Genomic DNA, 23493 nt, shown 5'->3' with positions numbered 1-23493 from the left:
GAACACCATTGCAGAAGCTATGAGGGGAAAAGTTTTCATTTGTCTAAATGCTTAAGTTATTAACTGCAATTGTATTTTTTTCCCCTTGAAAAACACATTTTATTTATTCTGTGTTTCTGTGCGGTATTAATATTGTTGTCTTTTACTTAAGAGGCATGGTCTATTGTTTTTAGTTGTGATTTCTTAACGCGTTTAAATGGGTGTACTTGATCTATTAATACATACTGTATTCTCACTGTTATTGTAAATTGTTTTGTTTTTTTTAAATGGGGGGGCGCAATAATATTGCACATCGCATTCATTTATGAGATAAATTATCGCACACTAAAATTTGTTATCGCGACAGGCCTAGACGATAACGAAAATATTTCATCAACGAACAATTTTTTTCATGACGATGACATCACGACGCTCTGAAAACATCCCTTGGAAGACTAAAACATAACGAGATGGATGCCAGTTGTCGTCTGACGACGCGAGAACGAGATGAAAATTTGCCATAGTTTCCGTCATAAATTCACATTATGTGATATTTTTTTATTGTATGTGTAGTTAGCACGCATTTAGTAGTGTTTGGTCATGTCACACGTGACATGCTGCTCCTACTCCCAAGCCCCACACACATGCCAGTCGGTGAGTAAACTTGTGCCCATTCCAGGCTCCTTTTGTGAAACATATGTGTCAGGTGCGGCTTGGTAAGTTCTGCTTTCTTATCTTGGCTAGATATGCCATGTTGCTTTAGCCTTTAAAGGTTTGTGCTGAGTGATCATCACACACTTAACGAACTTGTAGTTAGCATTTCGGGTGTGACAAAATATCGAAATGGTGATATATCGTGATACTTTGTATCCCAAAAGGTTATCGATATGCCCCTGCCAAGAATCGAGATATCGTTTAAAAAGGTGTCAATGTTTAAAAAGAGAAAAAAAAGGAACCAACAAGTTGCTACTAAAATCTTACACCATACTGTCTTAGTTAACTCTATGGCTGCCATTGATGGTGCTCAATGCCCAATCCATTTAGACAAGGAGGGTCGAACGAACGTTCATTCTTATGAAACCAGAGTATTCGCAGTCACTCTTTCTAATTTCCAGGCCATTTACAGGTCTTTCTGTTCATTTTAGGGTATTTACAGGTCATTTCCTGTTGAGTTTGAGTCACTGCCTAATCATTTGGGAGATTCCTGGGTCACTTCCTGTTCTGTAACCCAAAATCAACAGGAAGTGACTCATAAAGTACCCCCAAATCAACAGGAAGTGACTGAAAATCAACAATGATCTGAGATGCCCCATAATTACCCCGTTGCCTAGCATTGGCTGCCGCTGACGGCCATAGACGTTCAATCTGTTTGGGTTGGATGTCTACTAGGGGTAAACTCAATCCAATTCACAACAAAAGCTTGTTTTTCTGTTTATTAGTTGTTTTGTAGAATATTTTAGGATGATTTCCTGACCAATGCATCGATAATCGATGTATCACCTTATCGTGAGATCATCGTTCTCGTAAGCCTTGTATCGCAAATCGTATCGTGAGGTACCAAGAGGTTCCCACTCCTAGTTAGCATAGTGTTCGCGTTAACATAGCGTTCACATTAGCATTACCACTTAGCGCGGTGACTTGGTGCGTTCTTAAAATCTTGGAAAACATTTTACATACACATCGTGGCGTCCAGGTGAGTTGAATTAATTGCAAATAATGTGCTGTTTTCCTGCTGAGTGTGTATTATGATAATGAAAATGGTGATGTCCTTGTAGACTCTACAGTTATGTACTCGTCTGTCATGTTCATTCAAAATTTTGAGAAACCTTTTAATTATTTATCTATTCATGGACAAATACTTTTGAAATTTATAGACGAAAACATTTTGAGAATTGCTGACTAAAACTAGACAAAATTTGTCTGTGTTTTCGCTGACTAAAACTAGACGAAGACGAACACATTTTGAAATGACTAAAATATGACTAAGACTAATAAGTATTTTCGTCAAAAAAAGATTGAGACAAGGACGAAAATTAGGGTACACTATCCGAAAACATGGGCCCATGTTTCAGCCAAGCTGTAACGAGTTAGCGTACAAACAGAATATACCTGTGCTCGCATCCATGGGTATGAGCCCCTCAGGAGAAGAGCTCTGGACAACAGGAGAGACCACATCTGACAATCTGTAACAGATGGCGATAAGCTCTGAAACTAGTCGCCTCCACTCCTCTGTGTGACGTAAACACCTACAAGCAAGCACATACTATTAATGAGCACATAAAGGGTCGAATTATCTTTTGCTTAAATAAAAAGATTGGCGTTCTCACTCTGTGTTAAGATTCTGAAGGACTGCAGTGATGCAGTGGGCTCGGCCGTAGAGCGGATAGGAAGCAGCGGCCTGCAAGAGGCAATGCTCTGCCTTGGAGACCTCTAACTGTAGACAGCACAGCAAGAACTGAATCACTGTGGAGAGACAACATATACTGTACAACATGATCTTTATGGTGGATTAAACTATACGTCACGCTCGAGCTCCGAAATGCAATTTTACCAGATAAAGTGTTTAGCTCTTGAACATCAGGTGCAGGTGGCAATGTGGAGGGAAGCTGAAAGTTAAGTTTCTGCTCCTGGGCAGAGAGTAGTAGTGCATGGCTTAAATTGGGCTGGTCGAGCAGCAGGTTGAGCAGATGGGCAGCTGTTACACTGTCAAAGGGATTGGTACTGGTGCTTAAATCCAGCGCAGCCTGAAGTATACCTCGCATCACATGTGGTTCCTAAACCCATAGAGACATCAGATTTTTTGCTTCAGTTACTTTATTAAGACTTAAAAACAACTCTAGACGTGTAAACATTTCAATTACTTTGCAAAATAAGTACTAAATTGTATTATCTGATATTATTGGTGTATTTTACACTCACCGGCCACTTTATTACGTACACCATGCTAGTAACGGGTTGGACCCCCTTTTGCCTTCAGAACTCCCTCAATTCTTCGTGGCATAGATTCGACAAGGTGCTGGAAGCATTCCTCAGAGAGTTTGGTCCATATTGACATGATGGCATGACACAGTTGGTGCAGATTTGTCGGCTGCACATCCATGATGCGAATCTCCCGTTCCACCACATCCCAAAGATGCTCTATTGGATTGAGATCTGGTGACTGTGGAGGCCATTTGAGTACAGTGAACTCATTGTCATGTTCAAGAAACCAGTCTGAGATGATTCCAGCTTTATGACATGGCGCATTATCCTGCTGAAAGTAGCCATCAGAAGTTGGGTACATTGTGGTCATAAAGGGATGGACATGGTCAGCAACAATACTCAGGTAGGCTGTGGCTTTCCAACGATGCTCAATTGGTACCAAGGGGCCCGAAGAGTGCCAAGAAAATATTCCCCACACCATTACACCACCACCACCAGCCTGAACCGTTGATACAAGGCAGGATGGATCCATGCTTTCATGTTGTTGACGCCAAATTTTGACCCTACCATCCGAATGTCGCAGCCGAAATCGAGACTCATCAGACCAGGCAAGGTTTTTCCAATTCTATTGTCCAATTTCGATGAGCTTGTGCAAACTGTAGCCTCAGTTTCCTGTTCTTAGCTGAAAGGAGTGGCACCCGGCGTGGTCTTCTGCTGCTGTAGCCCATCTGCCTCAAAGTTCGACGTACTGTGCTTTTAGAGATGCTCTTCCTTCTTCCTTGGTTGTAACGGGTGGTTATTTGAGTCACTGTTGCCTTTCTATCAGCTCGAACCAGTCTGGCCATTCTCCTCCGACCTCTGGCATCAACAAGGCATTTCCGCCCACAGAACTGCCTCTCACTGGATATTTTTTCTTTTTCGGACTATTCTCTGTAAACCCTAGAGATGGTTGTGCGTGAAAATCCCAGTATATCAGCAGTTTCTGAAATACTCAGACCAGCCCTTCTGGCACCAACAACCATGCCACGTTCAAAGTCACTCAAATCACCTTCCTTCCCCATACTGATGCTCGGTTTGAACTGCAGGAGGTTGTCTTAACCCATGTCTACATGCCTAAATGCACTGAGTTGCCGCCATGTGATTGGCTGATTAGAAATTAAGTGTTAACGAGCAGTTGGACAGGTGTACCTAATAAAGTGGCCGGTGAGTGTATATCGTTACAGAAACAATTCTCATCATATTAACCTCTAGTCCCACTGCTGATATAGGAAGTTTCCGTAGCAACGTTGTAGCCAGTAGTTTGACTTCCAGGAAGTTGCTTGCTACACAGTAAAGGACATTCTGAGCATGAGTAGAGGTCACAACTTCACCGAGGGCAAACCCATCAGGCTCTGAGAAGAAGACAGTGGGAGAAAGATATCGGTATCCTGTTGCCATAGTAACACAAGCTTGTGAGTTTTTGTTTTAAGCGTAATGTTTCTACATGTATTTCCATCTAAAATACAGTACACGTGTATACTAACATGAGTATGTACCACATACCAGTGCCAAAAGTGAAGAGTTCAGCAAGCAGACCAAGCAAGTGAAGCGACATGAGGCATTTAGAAAAAGAAGCACCGGGAAGCAAAACATCAAACAACTTTGTAGATAACTCGTGCAGGAATTCCTAACACACAAATATGAACAAATTATTATTGATTGTGCTGATGTAGGGAGAATAATGTATTTTATGTGGGATGCACCTTATAAAGACATAGAGTATGCTGGTCTCTGGCTCTTTGTTCGGGCTCCTTTACTTGGCTCTGTCTCTTTAACATCAGCTGTGTGCTATCCTTTACTCTGCAAAGGACCTGTGAAATAGATGTTCATAGATGATGAATACTGTTGGGAAGTGGGAACGTCTGGGTACCTCACGATACGATACGATTTGTAATCCAAGGCTCACAATTACAATGATCTCACGATGTGACGATACAATTATCAATACATGGGTCAGGGAATCATTCTAGGATATTCTATAAAACAACTAACATTGAAACAAGCCATTTTCATTGTTCTGCTGTGAATTGGAAAGGTATTATCACTAGCAGACGTCCAATCCACTTGAACTGGGAGGGTGGTAGCGGATGAACATTCGTTCATCCATCTCTCCAACTTCAAACAAATTGGACGTCTATGGCCGTCAGTGGCAGGCAATGCCAGGCAACGAGTTCGTTTTAGGGCATTTCACGTCATTTCATGTTGCTTTTTGGTCACTTCCTTTTCCTTTGGGTCATTTACGCATCACTTCCTGTTGATTTTAGGTTACTGAAAACGAAGTGACTCAAGAATGTCCCCAAATGAAAAGGAAGTGACTCGAAATCAACAGGAACTAACCTTTAAATGCCCTAAATTGAACAGAAAGTGAATTATAAATGCCCAAAAGACTGAATGTCAATGCTCTAGTTTCAGTGACATTGACGGTGCTCTACGTCCAATACAGTAAAAATAAATTAGAGACTGTTTACATGGTGACGCTCCGAGAATACAACACATTTCATGTTTGCATTAACATGGTTTCATTTCCATTCGAACGACTTCGCAATTCCACATGAAAACGATGTAGTCTCCCCCATAGACTTCATAATGATATTGAGCGGACACATTCCTCAGACACTGCGCTACGCCTTCAAGTTGGGGGCCCCACACACTCCGCTTCAGTCGGTCCCAGTTATTCAGTTATTCATACAACACATGCAGCGATCCAATGCCGGATTTAGGTTAAAAAGTACGAAAGCTGTACTGCATACAAACAGGAAGGATTGTCTCAGGAGTGATTTGTTTGAGGATTCAAGGCATTATATTTTTGGTACCATGCATACATTTTGAAACGTTGCGAAAAAAAAAAAATCACTGGGAGAAATTAATCGCTACGGCATCGGCATCATAATTCGCAATATTCACGTGAAATAAATGTGAACAGCCCGTTTTTTTAAATTTATTTTAAACAAGTATCGAGACTGTTTTACATCAGAATTCAGGGATTTAAGCATTTATTCACAAGAATTTTCAACATAAAAAGCTCTTTGCGGTGATAAGGTGGTGCCACAGTGGCTTAAAGACTAGCAGCACATTCGACATAATTTATGTAAAATAAATGGTAACTGCCCGGTTCTTTGCTCTTTTAACCAAGAATCGAGACTGTTTTGTGTCTATATCTAGAAGGAATTCAGGGATTTAAGCATTTATTCGCTAGAATTTTCAACGTGAAAAGCTTTTTGTGTTTCCACTCGGTCAGCTTTGACGGAGATAGGCTCCCTATTAACCCATTCACTCCCAGCCATTTTGAACAAAGCAAGGCCCTTCGCTCCCGGCCGTTTTACTGGATTTTGAGTGAATTTGCAAGGCCCACAGAAAATTCTGTTCTATTGCTATATAGACATGGAACCCACCAAAAAAAAGATTACTCTTTTCTTTCAGCAGGAAAAAAAGTTCATATCTTTTTTAGTGCTGTCAAACGAATAAAATTTTTAATCGAGTTAATTACAGCCTAAAAATTAATCGTAATTAATCGCAATTCAAACCATCTATAAAATATGCCATATTTTTCTGTAAATTATTGTTGGAATGGAAAGATAAGACTCAAGATGGATATATACATTCAACATACGGTACTTTAGGACTGTATTTGTTTATTATAACAATAAATCAACAAGATGGCATTAACATTATTAACATTCTGTTAAAGCGATCCATGGATAGAAAGACTTGTAGTTCTTAAAAGAAAAATGTTAGTACAATTTATAGAAATTTTATATTAAAACCCCTCTTAATGTTTTCGTTTTAATGAAATTTTTAAAATTTTCAATCAAAAAATAAACTAGTTTGTTGATGTCAATAATTACTTACACAAGGCTCATGGGTGCTGAAGCCTATAAAATCAGTCGAACCCGAGCGCCAGCAGAGGGCGGCAAAACTCCATCAAACACAATTAACAAGTGAGCGTTTCACTGTACCGTCATTTTAATCTGTCTGAGCGGGGCATCTGCGTTAATTACGTCATATATTTTAACGTGATTAATTTAAAACATTAATTAACGCCCGTTAACGCGATAATTTTGACAGCCCTAATTTTTTCCCATTCTTTAGAAATCAGCATTAGTTTGAGCAATTTTTCATTTTCTGATGAAAAAACAGAGAAATTGAGCTTTTTGTGAAAGCATACATTTCAAACATAACTTTGACTTTTACAGATATTTTTTACTTTAGTTACATCCCAAACATCTGAATAATGTTTTCCTTTTACAAAATAACGTAAACAACAAGACAAATAGAGCTATTGATAACTAAGTAACAATTTATTTACACATAACTAACTGAGATGACGCTGTTTTGGCCGCGACAGCCGGGTTAACTTTTTCCTCATCGCCGCCAGTCTCATAAAGATGGATTTTTTTTTTTTGGTCTCTGCAGGGTCTGCTCGCGGAGCAGGACGGACTCAACGACATCGTCCGCTGCACTGGTGGTCCCGGTCGTTCTGCTCGGTTGTCCAGCGCCTGGCATCCAAGGCGTCCTCTCAGTTGTTCTGCTCGGTCGTCCGCCGCCTGGCATCCTTCCGTCAGCGCCCTGGCCATGCTGCCCGGCCATTTGTTGCCGCTGAATCGGGTTGCGGGTCTTACCAAAAGCGCTACTACCCTCCAGTGGTTGGAGTTTTTATGGCTTTAAAATGGATTTTCAGCTTTGTGCTTTGGAGCTCAATGAATGAATGAGAACCCAGAGATGTCTCTTATAAAAAAAAAAATTAAAAAAAATTAAACATAAAAGACGTTTAAATATGTCTTTGGGACACTGAAACAATTAAAAATAGAACGTATTTATACGTTTTTGGGAGCAAATGAGTTAATAGGCCCTGCGTCTCGTCAATACTGTATATTATGATGTCTATGCCAGACCTTACGCGGCAGTGCAGTTTTACAAGGCGACAGCCAATGATGCCCTTCCTTGATAACAACCTTCTCAGCCCGGAAGTCAACATACCCGCCCACTCGAAGCAAAGGCATCCACACGTTTTTTTTCTTTTGCTTCAAAAGGCACAAAAATGTGAACATAAAATATATTTGAATTGAAAATATTATAAAAACAGTAAATTAAAGCAGACGTTACATTATGTTTGCAGTTTTGAATGTTTAGTAGCAGTGATTGCGCATGCCCAAAGTGACGTGTGCCAGTACTGACTTCATTGGCGCTAGAACATTCCATTCATATGGTTACGGAGCAATCCCCGCAATCGAATCGTTCCACTTTGGTGGCCGGAATCAAAGGTTTGGGTCTTCACTTTCCGTTTTCGCCGTCACCATGTGAGGCCATTCCGCAACACAATCATTGCGTCTTGGTGTCGGCCCCTCAGATGTCTAGCGCCATCAATGACAGCGTGTGAGCTAACGTAGACACTATTCTAATGGAAGATTTTGGTAACAACCTGTTGGTTCCTTTTTATTTTAAACAGTGACACCTTTCAATACATTGTCACACGCCTAATGATCAACACAGGCTGAGGGGCCGTTTACATGGTGACTCTCTGAGAATACGAACAATTTCAAATATGCATTTGCATTTGCGTCTCCATTTGAACAATGTCGCAATTGCGCATGAAAACGATGTAGTATTCACGCCAAGCCCTAGGGGGCAGTGCAGATTTACCGGGCGAAAGAGAATGATGCACTTTGACCCCACCAAGCTCCCTCAGCCTGGAAAAAAATATGCCCGCCCATTCGAAGCGATGTCATTTTTCTTTTGTTCAAAAAGGCACAAAAATCGAAACATTCAACATATTTAATTAAAAAATATTATTAAAACAGTAAATTAAAGCTGACATTCCGCCATATTTGCTGTTGTTAATGTTTAGTAGCAGCGCTGCGCACGCCCAATTTGACGTGTACGAGTGCTGACGTTAACAGCGCGGTCTCGCGCGGCAGGAGCCTTTGATATGCATGCCGAGGAAGCCCCCTCTCAACCCCCCGCAATCGGATTCTTTCACTTTGGCGGCAGGATTCAGAATTTTTCGTTTTCGCCTTCCGTCTTCGCCGGCACCATATGCACGCGAGGCGAGTCCGCAACTCAGTCATTGCGTCTTTGTGTCGCAGAGTCGCCATGTAAACTGCCCCTGAGTATTATTACCAAACCCTAAATTTCAACAACAAAATATGAGCTATGCTCAGTGCATGGATAAAAAAGTGACAATTATCTGACCTTCTTGAAAAGACTGACTGCCTGCTGCCTGACACTTGGTGACTGGCTGTTGAGGTTCGGAAGTAAGAAGTGGTGAAGGAGGTCCATTTCTTGCGAGGTCAAAACCTCAGTGCTGCGGTGGCTTTCGCACACCAGACCTAAAGCATCCATTCTCACCTAGAAGACAAGACGTTCAATACTTATTAACTATGTAAAATTTCTCAAGCATAATGCACTTTTTTTGCTAAAAATATAATCACCGATTGTGTACAGTGAACAAAATAAGTATTTCAACACCCTGCTATTTTCCAAATTCTCCCACTTAGAAATCATTTCATCGTAGGTGCATGTCCACTGTAAGAGAGATAATCTAAAAAGAAAAATCTGAAAATCACAATGTATGATTTTTTTAACAATTTGTTTGTGTGATATAGCTGTAACTAAGTATTTGAACACATGAGAAAACAAATGTTAATATTTGGTACAGTAGAATTTGTTTGCAATGACAGAAGTGAAACGTTTCCTGTAGTTTTTCACTTGGTTTACACACTGCAGGAGGGATCTTGGCCCACCCATCAGTCAGGTGTCTGGGCCGTCGCTGAGAAACACGGAGTTTGAACTCCCTCCAATTCAATTGGGTTTAGGTCTGGAGACCGACTAGGCCATGCTAAAACCGTGTTATGCTTCTTACAGAGAAACTCCTTGGTTTTCCTGGCTGTGTGCTTCGGGTTATTGTCATGTAGGAAGACGCAGGCATGACCCATCTTCAATGCTCTGACTGAAGGAAGGAGGTTTTTCCCCAAAATCTCACTATACAGGGCCCCAGTCATCCTCTCTTTAATACAGCGCACTCGTCCTGTCCCATGCGCAGAAAAACACCCCCAAAGCATGATACTACCACCCCCATGCTTCACAGTAGGGATGGTGTTCTTGAGATGGTACTCATCATTCTTCGGTTAGTAGAATTATGACCAATAAGTTCTATTTTACTCTCATCCGACCACAAAACCTGCTCACATGACTCCTCTGCATCATCTAAATGCTCATAGGCAAACTTAAGACGGGTCTTGACATGTGCTGGTTTAAGCAGGGGATCCTTCCGTGCCATGCATGATTTTAAACCATGACGTCTAGTGTATTACCAACAGTAACCTTGGAAATGGTGGCCCAGCTCTTTTCAGATCATTGACCAACTCCTTTCGTGTTGTTCTGGGCTGATTCCTCACCTTTCTTAGGATCATTGAGACCCCACGAGGTGATATTAGATAAATTGTCATGTTTAGCTTCTCCCATTTTCTAATGATTGCTCCAACAGTGGACCTTTTTTCACCAAGCTGCTTTGCAATTGCCCCGTAGCCTTTTCCATCCTAGTGGAGGTGAACAATTTTGTGTTTGGTGTCTTTGGACAGCTCTTAGGTCTTGTTACAAGTTTGAGTCTTACTGATTGTATGGGGTGGACAGGTTACTTTATGCTGCCATCGACCTCAAAAAAGTGCATCTGATTTAGGACAATACATGACATAATACATCAGGGTCAGAATTCTAGCTGATAGACAAGTGTTCAAAAACTTACAAATTTGCATCTGTGCCACACAAATAATTTGTTAAAAAATCATGCGTTGCGATTTCTGGATTTTTTTGTTTTTTTAGATCATCTCTCTCACAGTGGACATGCACCTAAGATGAAAATTTCAGACTCTTCCATGATTTCTAAGGGGGAGAACTTGCAAAATAGCAGGGTGTTCAAATACTTGTTTTCTTCACTCTATGTGTGTGTGCGTCTGTACTTACTTGATCATGTTTATGTATTAGCGCTTGCCGAACTGGGCTGACGGGTGCCAGTTCACCCCACAGAGCGTCAGCCTGGGACTGCATCACTCCTTGAGACCTGGCTGCCCGCAAGCACGTCATTAGGGCCCCAAGTGCACCCCTACTGCCAGTTGAACCTATTGAGCGTCCCCCAAAAAGTTTTAATGATGAAATAAATGTCTCAAAAAAAAAAGTTGATAAATTTTATCCATCAATAGTGATAAACCTAATAGATGTTTATGTTTGTGCTTTTTACCTTTGCAGTACGGCAATCTGTCTTGTAAAGCCTGCACCATGTATGTTAGGCTGGATGGGCTGCAGCGCAGCAATTTGGGCAGAAAATAATCCAGAATGTAAGTAGTCTCATCCACTCCTGCACCACACAGCACCAATAGCAGGGGCGTAACCCACATCTGATGCCAACATTCCATCCAGGCTTCTGTAGTGGTGAGGTTTTCTGCTGAGGCATCAGCAGTAAGCTGTTCCTTGTGGCTGATAAAAAGTCTCTCCAGAAGGTCACTGGCATATGGAGCCAATGTCTGGTCACTCATCAGATTTAGGAGACATGAGGGAAGCTGTGGCTGGATTTCAAGCAGGTACTTAGCACCATAGAGCTCCACCAGGCAGCCTAAAGCTCCATATTTTCCCCGCATGTGCCACTCGAGCTGAAGTAATCTTTCTGTCAATTCTATGATACAACTGTCTGGATTTGCCTCAGAAGTAGAATTTGTAAATCGATGAAGGAGGAGGAGGTTGCGAAACAGGGAGCATGTATGGTGGCGGACTCCATCAAGAGGATGTTCCCAGTGGGAGTATATATGCTCCAGGAGGCGTCGGTGTAAATCAGACCCTCCACTGAGGGACTGCTGGAGGCTGAGGGTACAGAGCTGCTTTCTTTCCTGCAGGTAGTCCAAGGCAGCACTGCTCCATAGCATCAGGACACGAACTACTACCATAACAGTACTAGATTCTTTAATGCTGCAGACAGAAGAATACACAGAAGGAATTTACGCAGAGATAAAGAAACACATGTAGTCCTAGCACTGCCAAAAAAAGGTACAATAGCAGAATACAAAACTACATTTACACAAAAGTTGGATACACATTGTTTACCTACCTGACATCTAGATCCAGCAGTATGTTTGGGACCAACAGAAGCAGTGTCTCCCAGTGTGGGCCAGTGGAAGAGCCCTTCCAACTCAGCATAGCCAGCGCACCATGACACAGATACATCGAAACACCCGGTGGACGAGTACTTTTACACAACTTCTCACACCTCTCCTTAATCCAAATTGGTGCCAGGTCCAAGCCATTCATCGAGCAACGGAGCAAACTGCACACCTGAAATCGCAAAGTACAACGATGCAAAACTGACTTGTTTAACTGAAGAACATTTCAATCTTTAACCACTCCCACAAAATTCAATGTGAAATACAACATGTTCAGTTTTTAACAGTTCTTTGATTTACATACAGTATATTGGCATTACCGGAGAACAAAAAGTATGTATCACTGACGTGCTGCAACCATTAATTGATTAACTAAAGTAATTCGATGAGATTTTAATTAAATTTTGCTGCTTCAAGTATTCGTTTAATTAAAGTGATGTTGTAATGGTTTGTTTTAAAAGTGCATTTAGTTTTATTGATTTGGGTGAATACACTGCCCTCTAGTGGCAACAGTGAATATGACATTACTCATTTCACATGGCTGAATCCAGATGCTCCCTGTTAAGGCCAACACAAGCTAAGTTTTTGTTTGCGCTAATGTTTTTTAATGCATTCGTAATTTAGTTTATAGGCAAATTTAGCCGTTTTTTGTGGGAATATGTGTTTGAACCATTTGTTAACAGAATTGTACAAAAAAAAAAAAAGTTAGCATTTTATAGCATTTAAGCTAGCGGACTTTTGCTATGTAAGTTAGCCAATTGTTCTTTTGTTGTACTTAGATCCTCATTTACTTATTTTTTTGTACCGTTTGAGGCTAAGCTCAGGTATTTTAATTTTTATGTTCCTTATCCAAATACTCGATTATTCAAACTAATTCTCGGCTTGGCTTCGCGAACCAAAATTTCATGAATGGGGTTTCCAATGTCGACTGCAGGCACGCTCGTGGCTAACGAGGCCAATGCAAGATAGGCAGGTGCGGCCGCAGTCAAAGGTCACGTCAGGTACGACTGCTGAGGCTTCACGAGTTTTCCTCCTGCGGTGTTTATCCCTCAGGTTGTTTTTTTTTCGGGAATCCTCGAAGGAGGAGGCAGCCTGGTGGATTATGTGGCCCCAGGAGTCGCGGTAAGCAGCCAGATTAGACCACTGGCTATGGTCAATGTGGCAGGTACCCAGGGACTTCTTCAGGGAGTCTTTGTAACGCTTCTTTGGTGCCCCTCTGTCACGGTGGCCAGTAGAAAGCTCACCATACAAGACTATCTTGGGCAGGCGATGATTGTCCATTCTGGAGACATGTCATGCCCAGCGTAGCTGTGACTTCAGCAGCACGGCATCAATGCTGGTGATCTCCGCCTGTTCAAGGACCTCAACATTTGTGACGTAGTCGGTCCAGTGACTGTTAAGGGACAATGCGGAGACAGCGCTGATGGAAACGCTCCAGAAGTCGCAGGTGGTGACACCCACGACTCAGAGCCATACAGTAGGGTGGTGAGTACGACGGCTTTGTACACGTTGATCTTGGTGCCCTTCTTCAGATGTTTGTTTTTCCAGACTCTGTTGTACAGTCTCCCGAAAGCGCTGTTTGCCTTGGCTAGCCTGTTGTCTACTTCCCTCACATTACTACCCCACACAACTATTTCATCAATTAATAGACCCTACCCACCGACGTCACAAAATCACGTGATCGCTGTATTGTTCCGCCCCATTGTCCGTCATTTTGTGTCTGTATTATCAATGGTCTCAATCGATCGAGCAATTTATAATGCATTTCATGGAAGACCCGGTGCTTTCGGATGCCGTAAACTCACTGGATGCGTTGCATAAAAGGCGTTATGTGGAAAAGCTTCAGTTTATCCATTCGCCAGATCCATATTTGATGCCTAAATCGATGTTTTTCGACCCGCTGTCTTCGCCGTCTTTGCCTGACATTTGCTAGCTACCCTGATATTTACAACTATCTTGTCCACACAAAATCAGCCTATTCTCACGAAAGTTTGAAAAACTTTTAAGAGCTTGGAGGCTTATAAATACTTCGTTGCTGGTTGGGTGAAACAGGTCCTCGTCTACGAAAATTCGGCAGGAATCTATCTTGTGCTTGGAAAGGTGAGTTACGAAATTTTCAATTCAAAATCTTTTGTTCTTGCTAACATCCACTGTCAAGTCTAATGTATTTCATGTCATTTGTCAATGGAGCTAGGGCTTTTAATGTTTATATGGTTTAGCGATAGCACTCTCACTACATACATACGTGTATGTTGTCGGCGATTAGCCTAGCAATGATCTTAATTGTGGTTGTCAGCCCAAAACCCTCTAGATATATATTAAAAGCATCTTACCAGTAGGCCTGTCGCGATAACAAATTTTAGTGGGCGATAAATTATCTCATAAATTATTGCGATATGCGATATTATTGCGCCCCCCCCCCCAAAAAAAAAAAAATTTGCGTTTATTTGTTTGTTGCCATCATCATCGGTGTCATTGACAGTTGCAAGATGTGATATGAGCAACCCGAAAAAAACGAAAATAAGACAAGGGCTGACGAGTGAAGCATATGCTTATCAAGTCTCGTCCCCTTTTAACCGATTTACAATAACACAGTGAGAATACAGTATATATTAATAGATCAAGTACACCCATTTAAACGCAATAAATGTTTACTTTTAAATTTAAAAATACCTTTTTAAGAAATCACAACTAAAAACAACAGACCATGCCTCTTTCAAGTAAAAGACAACATTATTAATACCGCACAGAACACATAATAAATGTCTTTTTTCAAGAAAAAAAAAATGCACTTAATAACTGAAGCATTTAGGCACATAGCCAGGGCCGGCCCAGGCCATTTGGGGGCCCTAAGCAAAATAATGCAAAGGGGCCCATATTTTTGGCCCACCATTTCGTCACAGTGTATTGTGAAACCCATACATGCAATCCAACCCATACATCCTTATTTTGTATATTAATCAGATATTGTTGCACTGCATACTTCAAACTTCAAAGAAGAACTTCAAAGAAGTTAAGGAATAACTTTTATTTTTTTAAGCTTGTAATCAAGTCTCAAAACTCACAAAAGTCAAATAAAGCAAACTGTAGAAAACAAAATAGAATATAAATTAAACAACTGCCAAATTGGGGGGCCCCTATTGGTCAGGGGCCCTAAGCAGCTGCATAGTCTGCGTATAGGCTGCAACTTTGAAAGTTGCAGTAACAGCAATTGCACTTCAACAACAACAGAGAAAAACAGACTAATTAAGTAGCAGTAACAAAAATTTGGCTCCCAAAGGTATCAAATATCATTTAACAGAGGTAAAACTGTCTCATTTCTTCAGCAATGTAGCGGACTTCACTTTCCGTGAGGGAACGCTATTTTGCGCGGTGTCGTCTGTATTTCTCACATCAAGCGAATACCTCTAATTGTCAATTAACGTGACGAGGAGGCTCCGCTTGTTGCTATGCAGTTTTCTTACTAAGCAGTGAAAACTGGAGAGGTTGATAGTGTTTCAAATGAGCATGTAGATTTATTCTGTTGGCCATCTTTGTTGAAACAACCTCCAAAAACATTTTGCAGACTGGTTCGTCCTCTTCCTCATTCCACTCGCTCATTGCTGAGCGCCGACAGTGCACTCGGCCCTTCCTCAATCCATTAAATGACGGTCACTCAAACTCAAATGTATAAAACAAACATACCCAGAAGTCAATAAAACAGAGTGGCACAAGGAAGCTGAACTTTGAACAGTGCTGTCAAGCACGTCTGCCACACATCTGCAAGCAAGCGCGTGCGTCACGCGCGCACGTGCACGCACGCACGTGCACGCGAAGCGATAAATCGCCGCAGGAAAATTACCGTCTTCATTTTTATATACCGCGCGATAAATGGAATTTTTGCATATTGCGACAGGCTTACTTACCAGATATAAAATGACTACTACATAATCTGTGGTAATCGTTTGGAGCCCAGTTTTCTCGTCGAACTGCAGCAGCCTATCTCGCTCTCCTCACCGGGTCTCTCGGAATCCGGTAGAACTTCAAGTCTCTCCGTCTATCTTCTCTGTTATTGCAACCGACCGCCACACACGTCTTCACCATTTTGATTATTAATGTTAACGAGCAGAAAAACACGCCGTAAATAGGAGGAATGTACGTAGCCGTAACAGGTAAACACGATGTGTTGACGGACAATTGGGCGGCACCAGTCAGGAGGGCGGAGTTGTGACGTCACGTGGGTAGGGTCTATAGACTAATAAAATAATCGATAGCTGCATCCTTATATCAGTTATATTTTTTTAAGCATCCCACTCTCAAGTTCTGTTTTGACAAATGACATTTTTTTAAAATGAGTTTAACATGTAGATCAATTTATCAAATCAATTCATTCATTCATTTTCTGAGCCGCTTATCCTCATGAAGGTGGCAGGGGGTGCTGGGATGGGCAGTAAATTCAAGGCACAAGGAGACAAACAATCATTCACGCACACACACTCATACCTCGGTTCAATTTTAAAGTGTTCAATCAGCCTACCATTCATGATTTGGGGATGTGGGAGGAAACCGGAGTACCCGGAGAGACCCCACGCAGGCCCAAGAGAACATGCAAATTCCACAAGCCGGAAGCCGGGATTGAACCCTTGATCTTAGAACTATGAGGCGGACATGGTAACCACTTGTCTACCGTGCTGCTTAAATCAATTCAAATGTGTGATTTAAAAACTTACCACTGACGCGACTTCATCTCCGGACCCCATTACAGATCGAATTAATAGGACTATTGCCATGCCAGATGTACTCTGTATTGCTTGCAAAAACTCCTCTGGGTTCAAAAGAAAGACAGAAAAATGTTCAAAGTCAGTTATGTGAAACATTTGATAGTTATCGTTTCAGTTTCTTATTCAGTATTTTTGTCACACCATCAGTGATGATACGTATGTAGCAATCCAGCAGGCTGCTAAGTGTGTCCTTTAGCGTCTGGTGGCTCGTCAAGGTCGAAATAATAGAACCTTGGCATTTCTGGATGACTTGGATTGATGTTTTCACTGCAGCAAGGCAGGAATGCATCAATTGGGCTTGAGCAATGTGGCTGCCTGCTACAACACTTTAAAAAAACAGCAGAGGGCGACATACACGAAGTTTTTGAGAAAAATGCATGTGCATCACTCTTGGTTTTCAAAGCAGATTACAACACTTAAAATGCATACCTGTTTTGATGAACATATTCATGTAATCCATTGAGAAGAAACGCCAAAACTACACAAACAACAGCATAGTCAATGATAGATCATTCTTAAAAGAAAAGATGTAACATTTCTAGAAAAACAAACCTTCTAGAAGGAGGTTATTGATGCATCTCTCCCCTGAGAACATATTAGTTTAGAATATAGTTACTGGTCTGAGTGGAATACTACTGTAATTTTCGGACAATAAACCACTACTTTTTCCCCTCATTCTGAATCCTGCACCTTATTTGTTGATTTATTGAGTTAATAGGTAACACTTTTACTTGACAGCACCGTCATAAGGCTGCCATAAGACCATCATAATTATGACATGGGCATTAATGAATGCATATGTCAGATGTCATTAAGTGTAATCCAGCAAATTATGTCACTAACTCCTTTAATGTCCAGCCCGGATCTTTTACAACCGTTCAAAAGTGAGATAATTTGCGGAATAACACAAAATAATATCTGTCACAAGCATTCATTAATGCTCATGGCAGTGTCATGTCATATTTATGATGGTCTTATGACAGTCTTATGGCGCCACTATCAAATAAAGTGTTACCAAATACCATAACTAGCAATTATTGAAACCACTGGAACAGTAACTGAAGGAATAGATTGCACTGAACATGAATTTTGTTTGTTATTTACATCTGTAGCGCGCCAATGCATGCTAGGAGGCATGTTGGACGACAACAGTGTTGACAGCAGGTGGCAGCAGAGGTTGACTGTCTCCCTCAAGGGTGCAGTGATGGCCAAATTAAGCTTCTTGAACCAATGAAGCTTTGCGGCCAATTGGTTCAACAGCTTCATGGGGGTTCATTTGGTCTTATAACAGTCTTATGATGCCGCCGTCAAATAAAGTGTTACCGGTTAGTATCTTTGGTGTAAATATCCCATAATACAGTGAGGACAGCTGCGGCTTATAGTCCAGTGTGGCTTATCTATGAACAAATGCTTTTTTTGTGTCAAATTTAGTGGGTGGCGGCTTATAATCAAGTGCGCCTTATAGTCGAAAATTACGGTAAATATGAGAAGCAATGAACAGGCAGCTCAAGCACTTGAACACTTACCTAGAGGGAAGCCATCCAAACAGCCAGCAATTGTGTTAATAACATGTGGATAATGGTCAGGATTCGAATCTGACAAACAGTCTGACAGGCACATGGAGAGAGAAGCCATGGCTCGTTCCTGAAGCCAGGGTGGTACTGAACTCAGGGCACTTAACAAAGGCAAACAGAAAAAACATGTCACATGAAGAAAAAAACATACAGATCTGGTACCTGTTTTTAATCCTATCATTACAAGTACAAAATAAAATACCTGTTGGGTTTATTTTTTAGTTCGGTGCTCATTGTTCAAGGAACACTTTCTCAATTACATTGACTAATTGATTGTGATTGACTCAAATTATATTTATTTGAAAAAAGAAATATTGGCACTTTATTTGAAGTTGAGACTGTTCTTGTCTTTGTTTTGTTTATTATAATAATGTTCATGTCATCATGAAAAATCTGGTTAGGTCAAAGGCAAATCTATGTTGAATCCACCACTAGTTTAACCTCAAGGTGCTCAAAAACTCAGGTGAATATACATTTAAAAAATATATATTTACTATCGGTTATCGATATCGGCTTTGAGGAGCAGGAAGTTATCGATATCGGTTTCAAAAAATGGATATTGTGCACCCCTTGTTATTTTGGACCTGGATATGGCACGTCGCAATGGGTTCTTGGCCTGTAGAAAAGTGTAACCCAAGGACAATGTCTGTAGACAACATCCTAAAATTTCTCCATCTGTTGGCGCTTCACCAAGCTTCTCCAGCAGCGAACCGGCCTGATGAAAAATGAACGACATGACGTCATATATCATTATATGCACAATATTACATTGGCTTAGTTACTTGTCATCACCTTTTTGACCAGCTGGATCTGCTGCACTGGATCATTGAGCTCCAAACAAGTATGCAAAGTCTTGGCGACCTGCCCAACGCCATCGTGCCCTCCGTCCACAGAGAGAGACGCTATTAGCAAGAATGCACTGATCAGAGCTGTTCATTATCCGTCAATTACCATCAATAAGTAAGTAATTTCTCCCCACATTACCTAACAGCTCGTTCAGTTTTTCTTCCTCCAAAACCAAAGCTTCAACTTTAGGGGTCTTCTTCTTTACCATGATGCCACAGTCGTATTTAACTCAGCATCATTCGTGTCAACCCCTAAAGTTTAAATCCGATAGTGCACAACAAGTGATAAACGACATTAATCTAAAGGAAACTGCAAATGGGAAAGACACACGAACATACACGTTTCCTACATGATCACAAATGTTTTGCTAGCTATGCAGCGATTATTATGCGTGTGATATAGCAGCAGTCCAGAGATTAAGATCACTTTTATTTTTACACAAAAGTATAGACTTGAATTGTCAAGATAATAAAAAGGAAAAAAAAAATACCGTGCACAGTGTGTAAAGGTATCTAGCGTTCACCCGAGTCGCGCATGTGGCACTAGCTTCCGAAACACCATGCAAACTTCCGATAACGTCAGTTCCGGTGCGGTTCATTTCAAAATTAAACTACAGTAACGCGTTTAGTTTATTACTTTGCCTCTCTTATTTTTAACTCGTTTTGTTACGGGTCACTCTAGGCGTTTCAATGAATCCCAAAGGTTGGAAGTTTTTTTTTTTTTTTTTTTAATCCATGGGTTGAACAGTATCAGGGGCGTCACTAGGTTTTAAGAACAGGAGGGGGCCTCATATGCGGAGTTTGACTTTTGGGGCAGGGGGGGGCACAACATGTCGATGACCCCAAAACGCAGTGTCAGCAATAAAATTAACTTACACGACTATTTATAATAATAAGTTGAAAATGAGCGTTTTTTGTTTCCCATCATTCTTGAGGGGAAGTCTAAATCAGGCAGCTTAGGACAGCTATACTTTTCTTGCCTGGCAAGGCCAGACTGTTCTCCCTGTATTTTTCAAACACTGAGAGAAAAGTCTGGGACCCAGCCCATTAACGGCCTCTCGAGCAGGTACAAAATCAATCGACAAATCAGATTCCTTTATTTGCGTGACGTGTTCTTAATGAGCAACGTCACTCTTGCGCGTCGGAAGTCGTCTCCACAACAACACAGATGGTGAACAGGAGAGCCGTGAATATGTTCCAACCCACGGTAAAATCACCAAAAACACATCGACACGAGTCATTGACAACAGTCTGTCTCGCGCTAGCCATGTTGAATAAACTCCGCTCTCCTCGTATGTTTCCTTTCGCGTGCAAGTTCCTCGTCCTGCCCCTCGTCGTTTTACTAACGTCACGTCTGCCCGTCGCTGATTGGTCCACTCCGCTGTCTGTTTGCTGTGGCTTGCTTCGCCCTGGAAATTGTATCCGCTGAATGGTGGCCAGACTCAATAGCTGGAACAGCGGTGAGTCTGGTGTACCAGGCAAATACTTTTCACCAAGATCGTCAGCCATTGAATATGGTACGCCCGCCGGTGTCGTGCCAATGTAGTTACTCCAGTCAAAAATTGTATACCAGGCGGAGCCATATGAAGGTAGATTTGTGTCTTTATTGTCTTCAAAAAAAGTTGCTTCAATCAAAAAAAAGGTTGCTTCAATCAAAATATATATTTTCTATAAAAAAAAAAAAAAGTCACTTCAATCCCCAAGAAAATGTGTTTGAATGCAAAAATAGATTTGAAACGATTTCAAAATTTTTCTTTGAATTTTTTTTTTTTTTTTGGATTGAAGTCAATTTTGGGGGTGGTTGAAGCAACCTTTTAGATTGATGTTTTGCATTTGGCCACATTTTGGCTAGGACATTTGTGTCTTTATTATTCAATCAAAAAATAAGTTGCTTCAAACAAAACATATATATTTTCAAAAGAAAAATTACTTCAATCAAAAAAAGAAAAAGAAAAAAATACTTCAATAAAAAAAAAAAAAAAAAAGAAAAATTTCTATCATAGAAAAAAAATTTTGAATGCGGAAAAATATTTGAGACTCAAATATTTGTATTTGAACACTTAATTTTTCATTTAAAAAGTTTTCTTTGATTTTAGCAATCCTTTTTGTGTTTCAGCCATATTATTGGTATAGGACGTTTGTGTCTAAATCATTCAATCCCCCAAAAAGTTGCTTCAATAAGAAAACAAATATTTTCAAACAAAGAAAAAAATCATTTGAAGAATAAAATTGCCCTCCCCTAATTTTGTTGTTGAAAATAAATAGTATTTTTCTTTCTTTTTTTGCTTCCAGAAGGATAACTTCTCTTCATTTTGCCAATTAAAAAAAGGCCAGATCACTGCCCACTCTCACTCTGTGTCACGTGACACACATACATACTCGCGCAGTATAATGAACACAGAGGTAGGGGGGGGAACAAATGTGCACTGCGTGCACGTGTGATCATCTTGGCCATAAAAGTGGCGAAAACTAAGCACTTTACACTGACTCATATGGATGTACTTACATTCGTTCATGGAAGCACACATTTTAACAAGTGGCCGTCCTCTGCTCGAAATGCGCACCTTACGCCTATTCTCACTCCCAGAATACGCAGAGCTTGTGACGTAGGACAATAACAGGACTGGTTGCTATGGGAACGTACACATACCCAAGGAACCTTGCTAAAAGGAGTATTAAAATTGCTAATAAAATTGTTAAGGATTATTTTAGATGCATATATGTTATATTTTCCTTATAGAGTATTCGACGAGGAATACGATAGACCCATTAATAGACTTTTTGGGAAAAATCAACATTTCTTTAAGTAGTCACATGAATAATGAGGTGGCCTGTGAAAATCAACATAAAAAAACTTGGCAAGGACTTTCCGGAGAATACTTGGTGAGTCACTTCTTTAAACAATCTTGTGGATTTAATATGGAGGTAGATTTTTGTCTTAATTAGTCAATCAAAAAAAAAAATGCTTCAATAAAAAAAAAAATAATAATAAAGTTGCATTAATCAAAATATTTATTTTCAATAAAAGAAAAAGTTATTTCAATAAAAAAATGTGTTTGAATGCAAAAGTAAATTTGAAACTCAAAAAATGTATTTGGAACCTATTTTTCTTTGAAGAATTTTTAAAAAATATTATTTTAGTCAAGTTTTTTTTTCTTGAAACAACTTTTTTTGATTGACGTAATGTGGTTTTGCTTTTGGACCACATTTTGGCTTGGACATTTGTGTCTTTATTATTCGATCAAAAAATAAGTTGCTTCAAACAAAAAAAATATATTCAAAAGAAAAATCACTTCAATCAAAAATTTAAAAAATTCAATCGTAGAAAAAAAAAATTGAATGTGAAATTTGCATTTGAACACTTAATTTTTCATTGAAACTGTTTTCTTTGACTGAAGCAATCCTTTTTGTGTTTGAGCCATATTATGGGTAGGACATTTGTGTCTAAATCATTCAATCTCAATAAAGGTTGCTTCAATCAAAAAAAAACTATTTTTAATCAAAGAAAAAAATCACTTGCAAAAATAATTTTTCTTTTGAAAATATTTTTTATTTGAAATATTTTTTTTATTGAAGTGCGAGAGTGCAGTAAAGCTGCGTGTGCCAAATCTGTTGGCCCTATGGGGGCCCTAGGCAATTGCCTGGTTTGCCTAATGGGAGGCGACGCCGCTGGGCGTTCTCTATATTAACGAGTGGAATGGATAACTATGCATTGAAGGGGCTCTCTACCTTACTCTATGAAGTGAGTGGAAACTAACAGATTTATGATCATATTTAAGTTAATAAAAAAAAAAAAAACGTCATATGATTATTGATTTAAACTAATATTCTGGAAACTTCACAGTGAATATGCCAGCATTAAAAAAAAAAAAAATGTTAATGAAACCACCAAATTATATAGGGAGGCTTGAGAATATTTAGCCCTCCTAAAATAGGCCTAACCACGCCTCTGAACAGTATACACTACTTCCGGTTTAACCTTGGTGTAAAATTGATATAATTTTTTTTAATCTCTCACATTTTAGGCTTGTCAGAGGCGTCGCTAAATATATTTTATAGCGTCCCTGTGGTCAACAGCCAAGTATAATATTTAAAAAAAATACCAAAAAGTGGGTCCCGTTCTCAAATAGCGCTCAGCTGTTTGATTGGTGGAAATCATGCATCAATCCAGCAGACGTCGCTTTTCTCCCACGCAGTGAAACTTCCACTATTTGTGTGATTGGATCTG

The 23493-nt window shown here is 40.3% G+C and overlaps 1 protein-coding gene across 1 annotated transcript in view; it reads right to left on the bottom strand.

The window, feature by feature from the left end:
- thada (THADA armadillo repeat containing) overlaps positions 1 to 19844 on the bottom strand; it is a 167672-nt gene extending 147828 nt beyond the window's left edge. The window contains exons 1-19 of the mRNA XM_057847681.1: positions 19757 to 19844; positions 19405 to 19517; positions 19213 to 19322; positions 19005 to 19135; positions 18373 to 18521; positions 17399 to 17431; positions 17276 to 17324; positions 16988 to 17172; positions 16796 to 16890; positions 12035 to 12258; positions 11174 to 11895; positions 10900 to 11054; positions 9130 to 9285; positions 4644 to 4751; positions 4444 to 4567; positions 4147 to 4292; positions 2531 to 2753; positions 2307 to 2442; positions 2089 to 2225 (exon numbers count right to left, since the gene is read on the bottom strand). Coding sequence (XP_057703664.1) covers positions 2089 to 2225; positions 2307 to 2442; positions 2531 to 2753; positions 4147 to 4292; positions 4444 to 4567; positions 4644 to 4751; positions 9130 to 9285; positions 10900 to 11054; positions 11174 to 11895; positions 12035 to 12258; positions 16796 to 16890; positions 16988 to 17172; positions 17276 to 17324; positions 17399 to 17431; positions 18373 to 18521; positions 19005 to 19135; positions 19213 to 19322; positions 19405 to 19474 — 2953 coding nt within the window. The 5' untranslated portion in view covers positions 19475 to 19517; positions 19757 to 19844. The remainder of the gene's footprint in view (positions 1 to 2088; positions 2226 to 2306; positions 2443 to 2530; positions 2754 to 4146; positions 4293 to 4443; positions 4568 to 4643; positions 4752 to 9129; positions 9286 to 10899; positions 11055 to 11173; positions 11896 to 12034; positions 12259 to 16795; positions 16891 to 16987; positions 17173 to 17275; positions 17325 to 17398; positions 17432 to 18372; positions 18522 to 19004; positions 19136 to 19212; positions 19323 to 19404; positions 19518 to 19756) is intronic.
- Between the last annotated feature and the right edge of the window lie 3649 nt (positions 19845 to 23493).

This window comes from Corythoichthys intestinalis, chromosome 10, assembly GCF_030265065.1.
Source record: "Corythoichthys intestinalis isolate RoL2023-P3 chromosome 10, ASM3026506v1, whole genome shotgun sequence".
Lineage (NCBI taxonomy): Eukaryota > Metazoa > Chordata > Actinopteri > Syngnathiformes > Syngnathidae > Corythoichthys > Corythoichthys intestinalis.
This window is presented reverse-complemented; position numbering and strand designations above follow the sequence as displayed.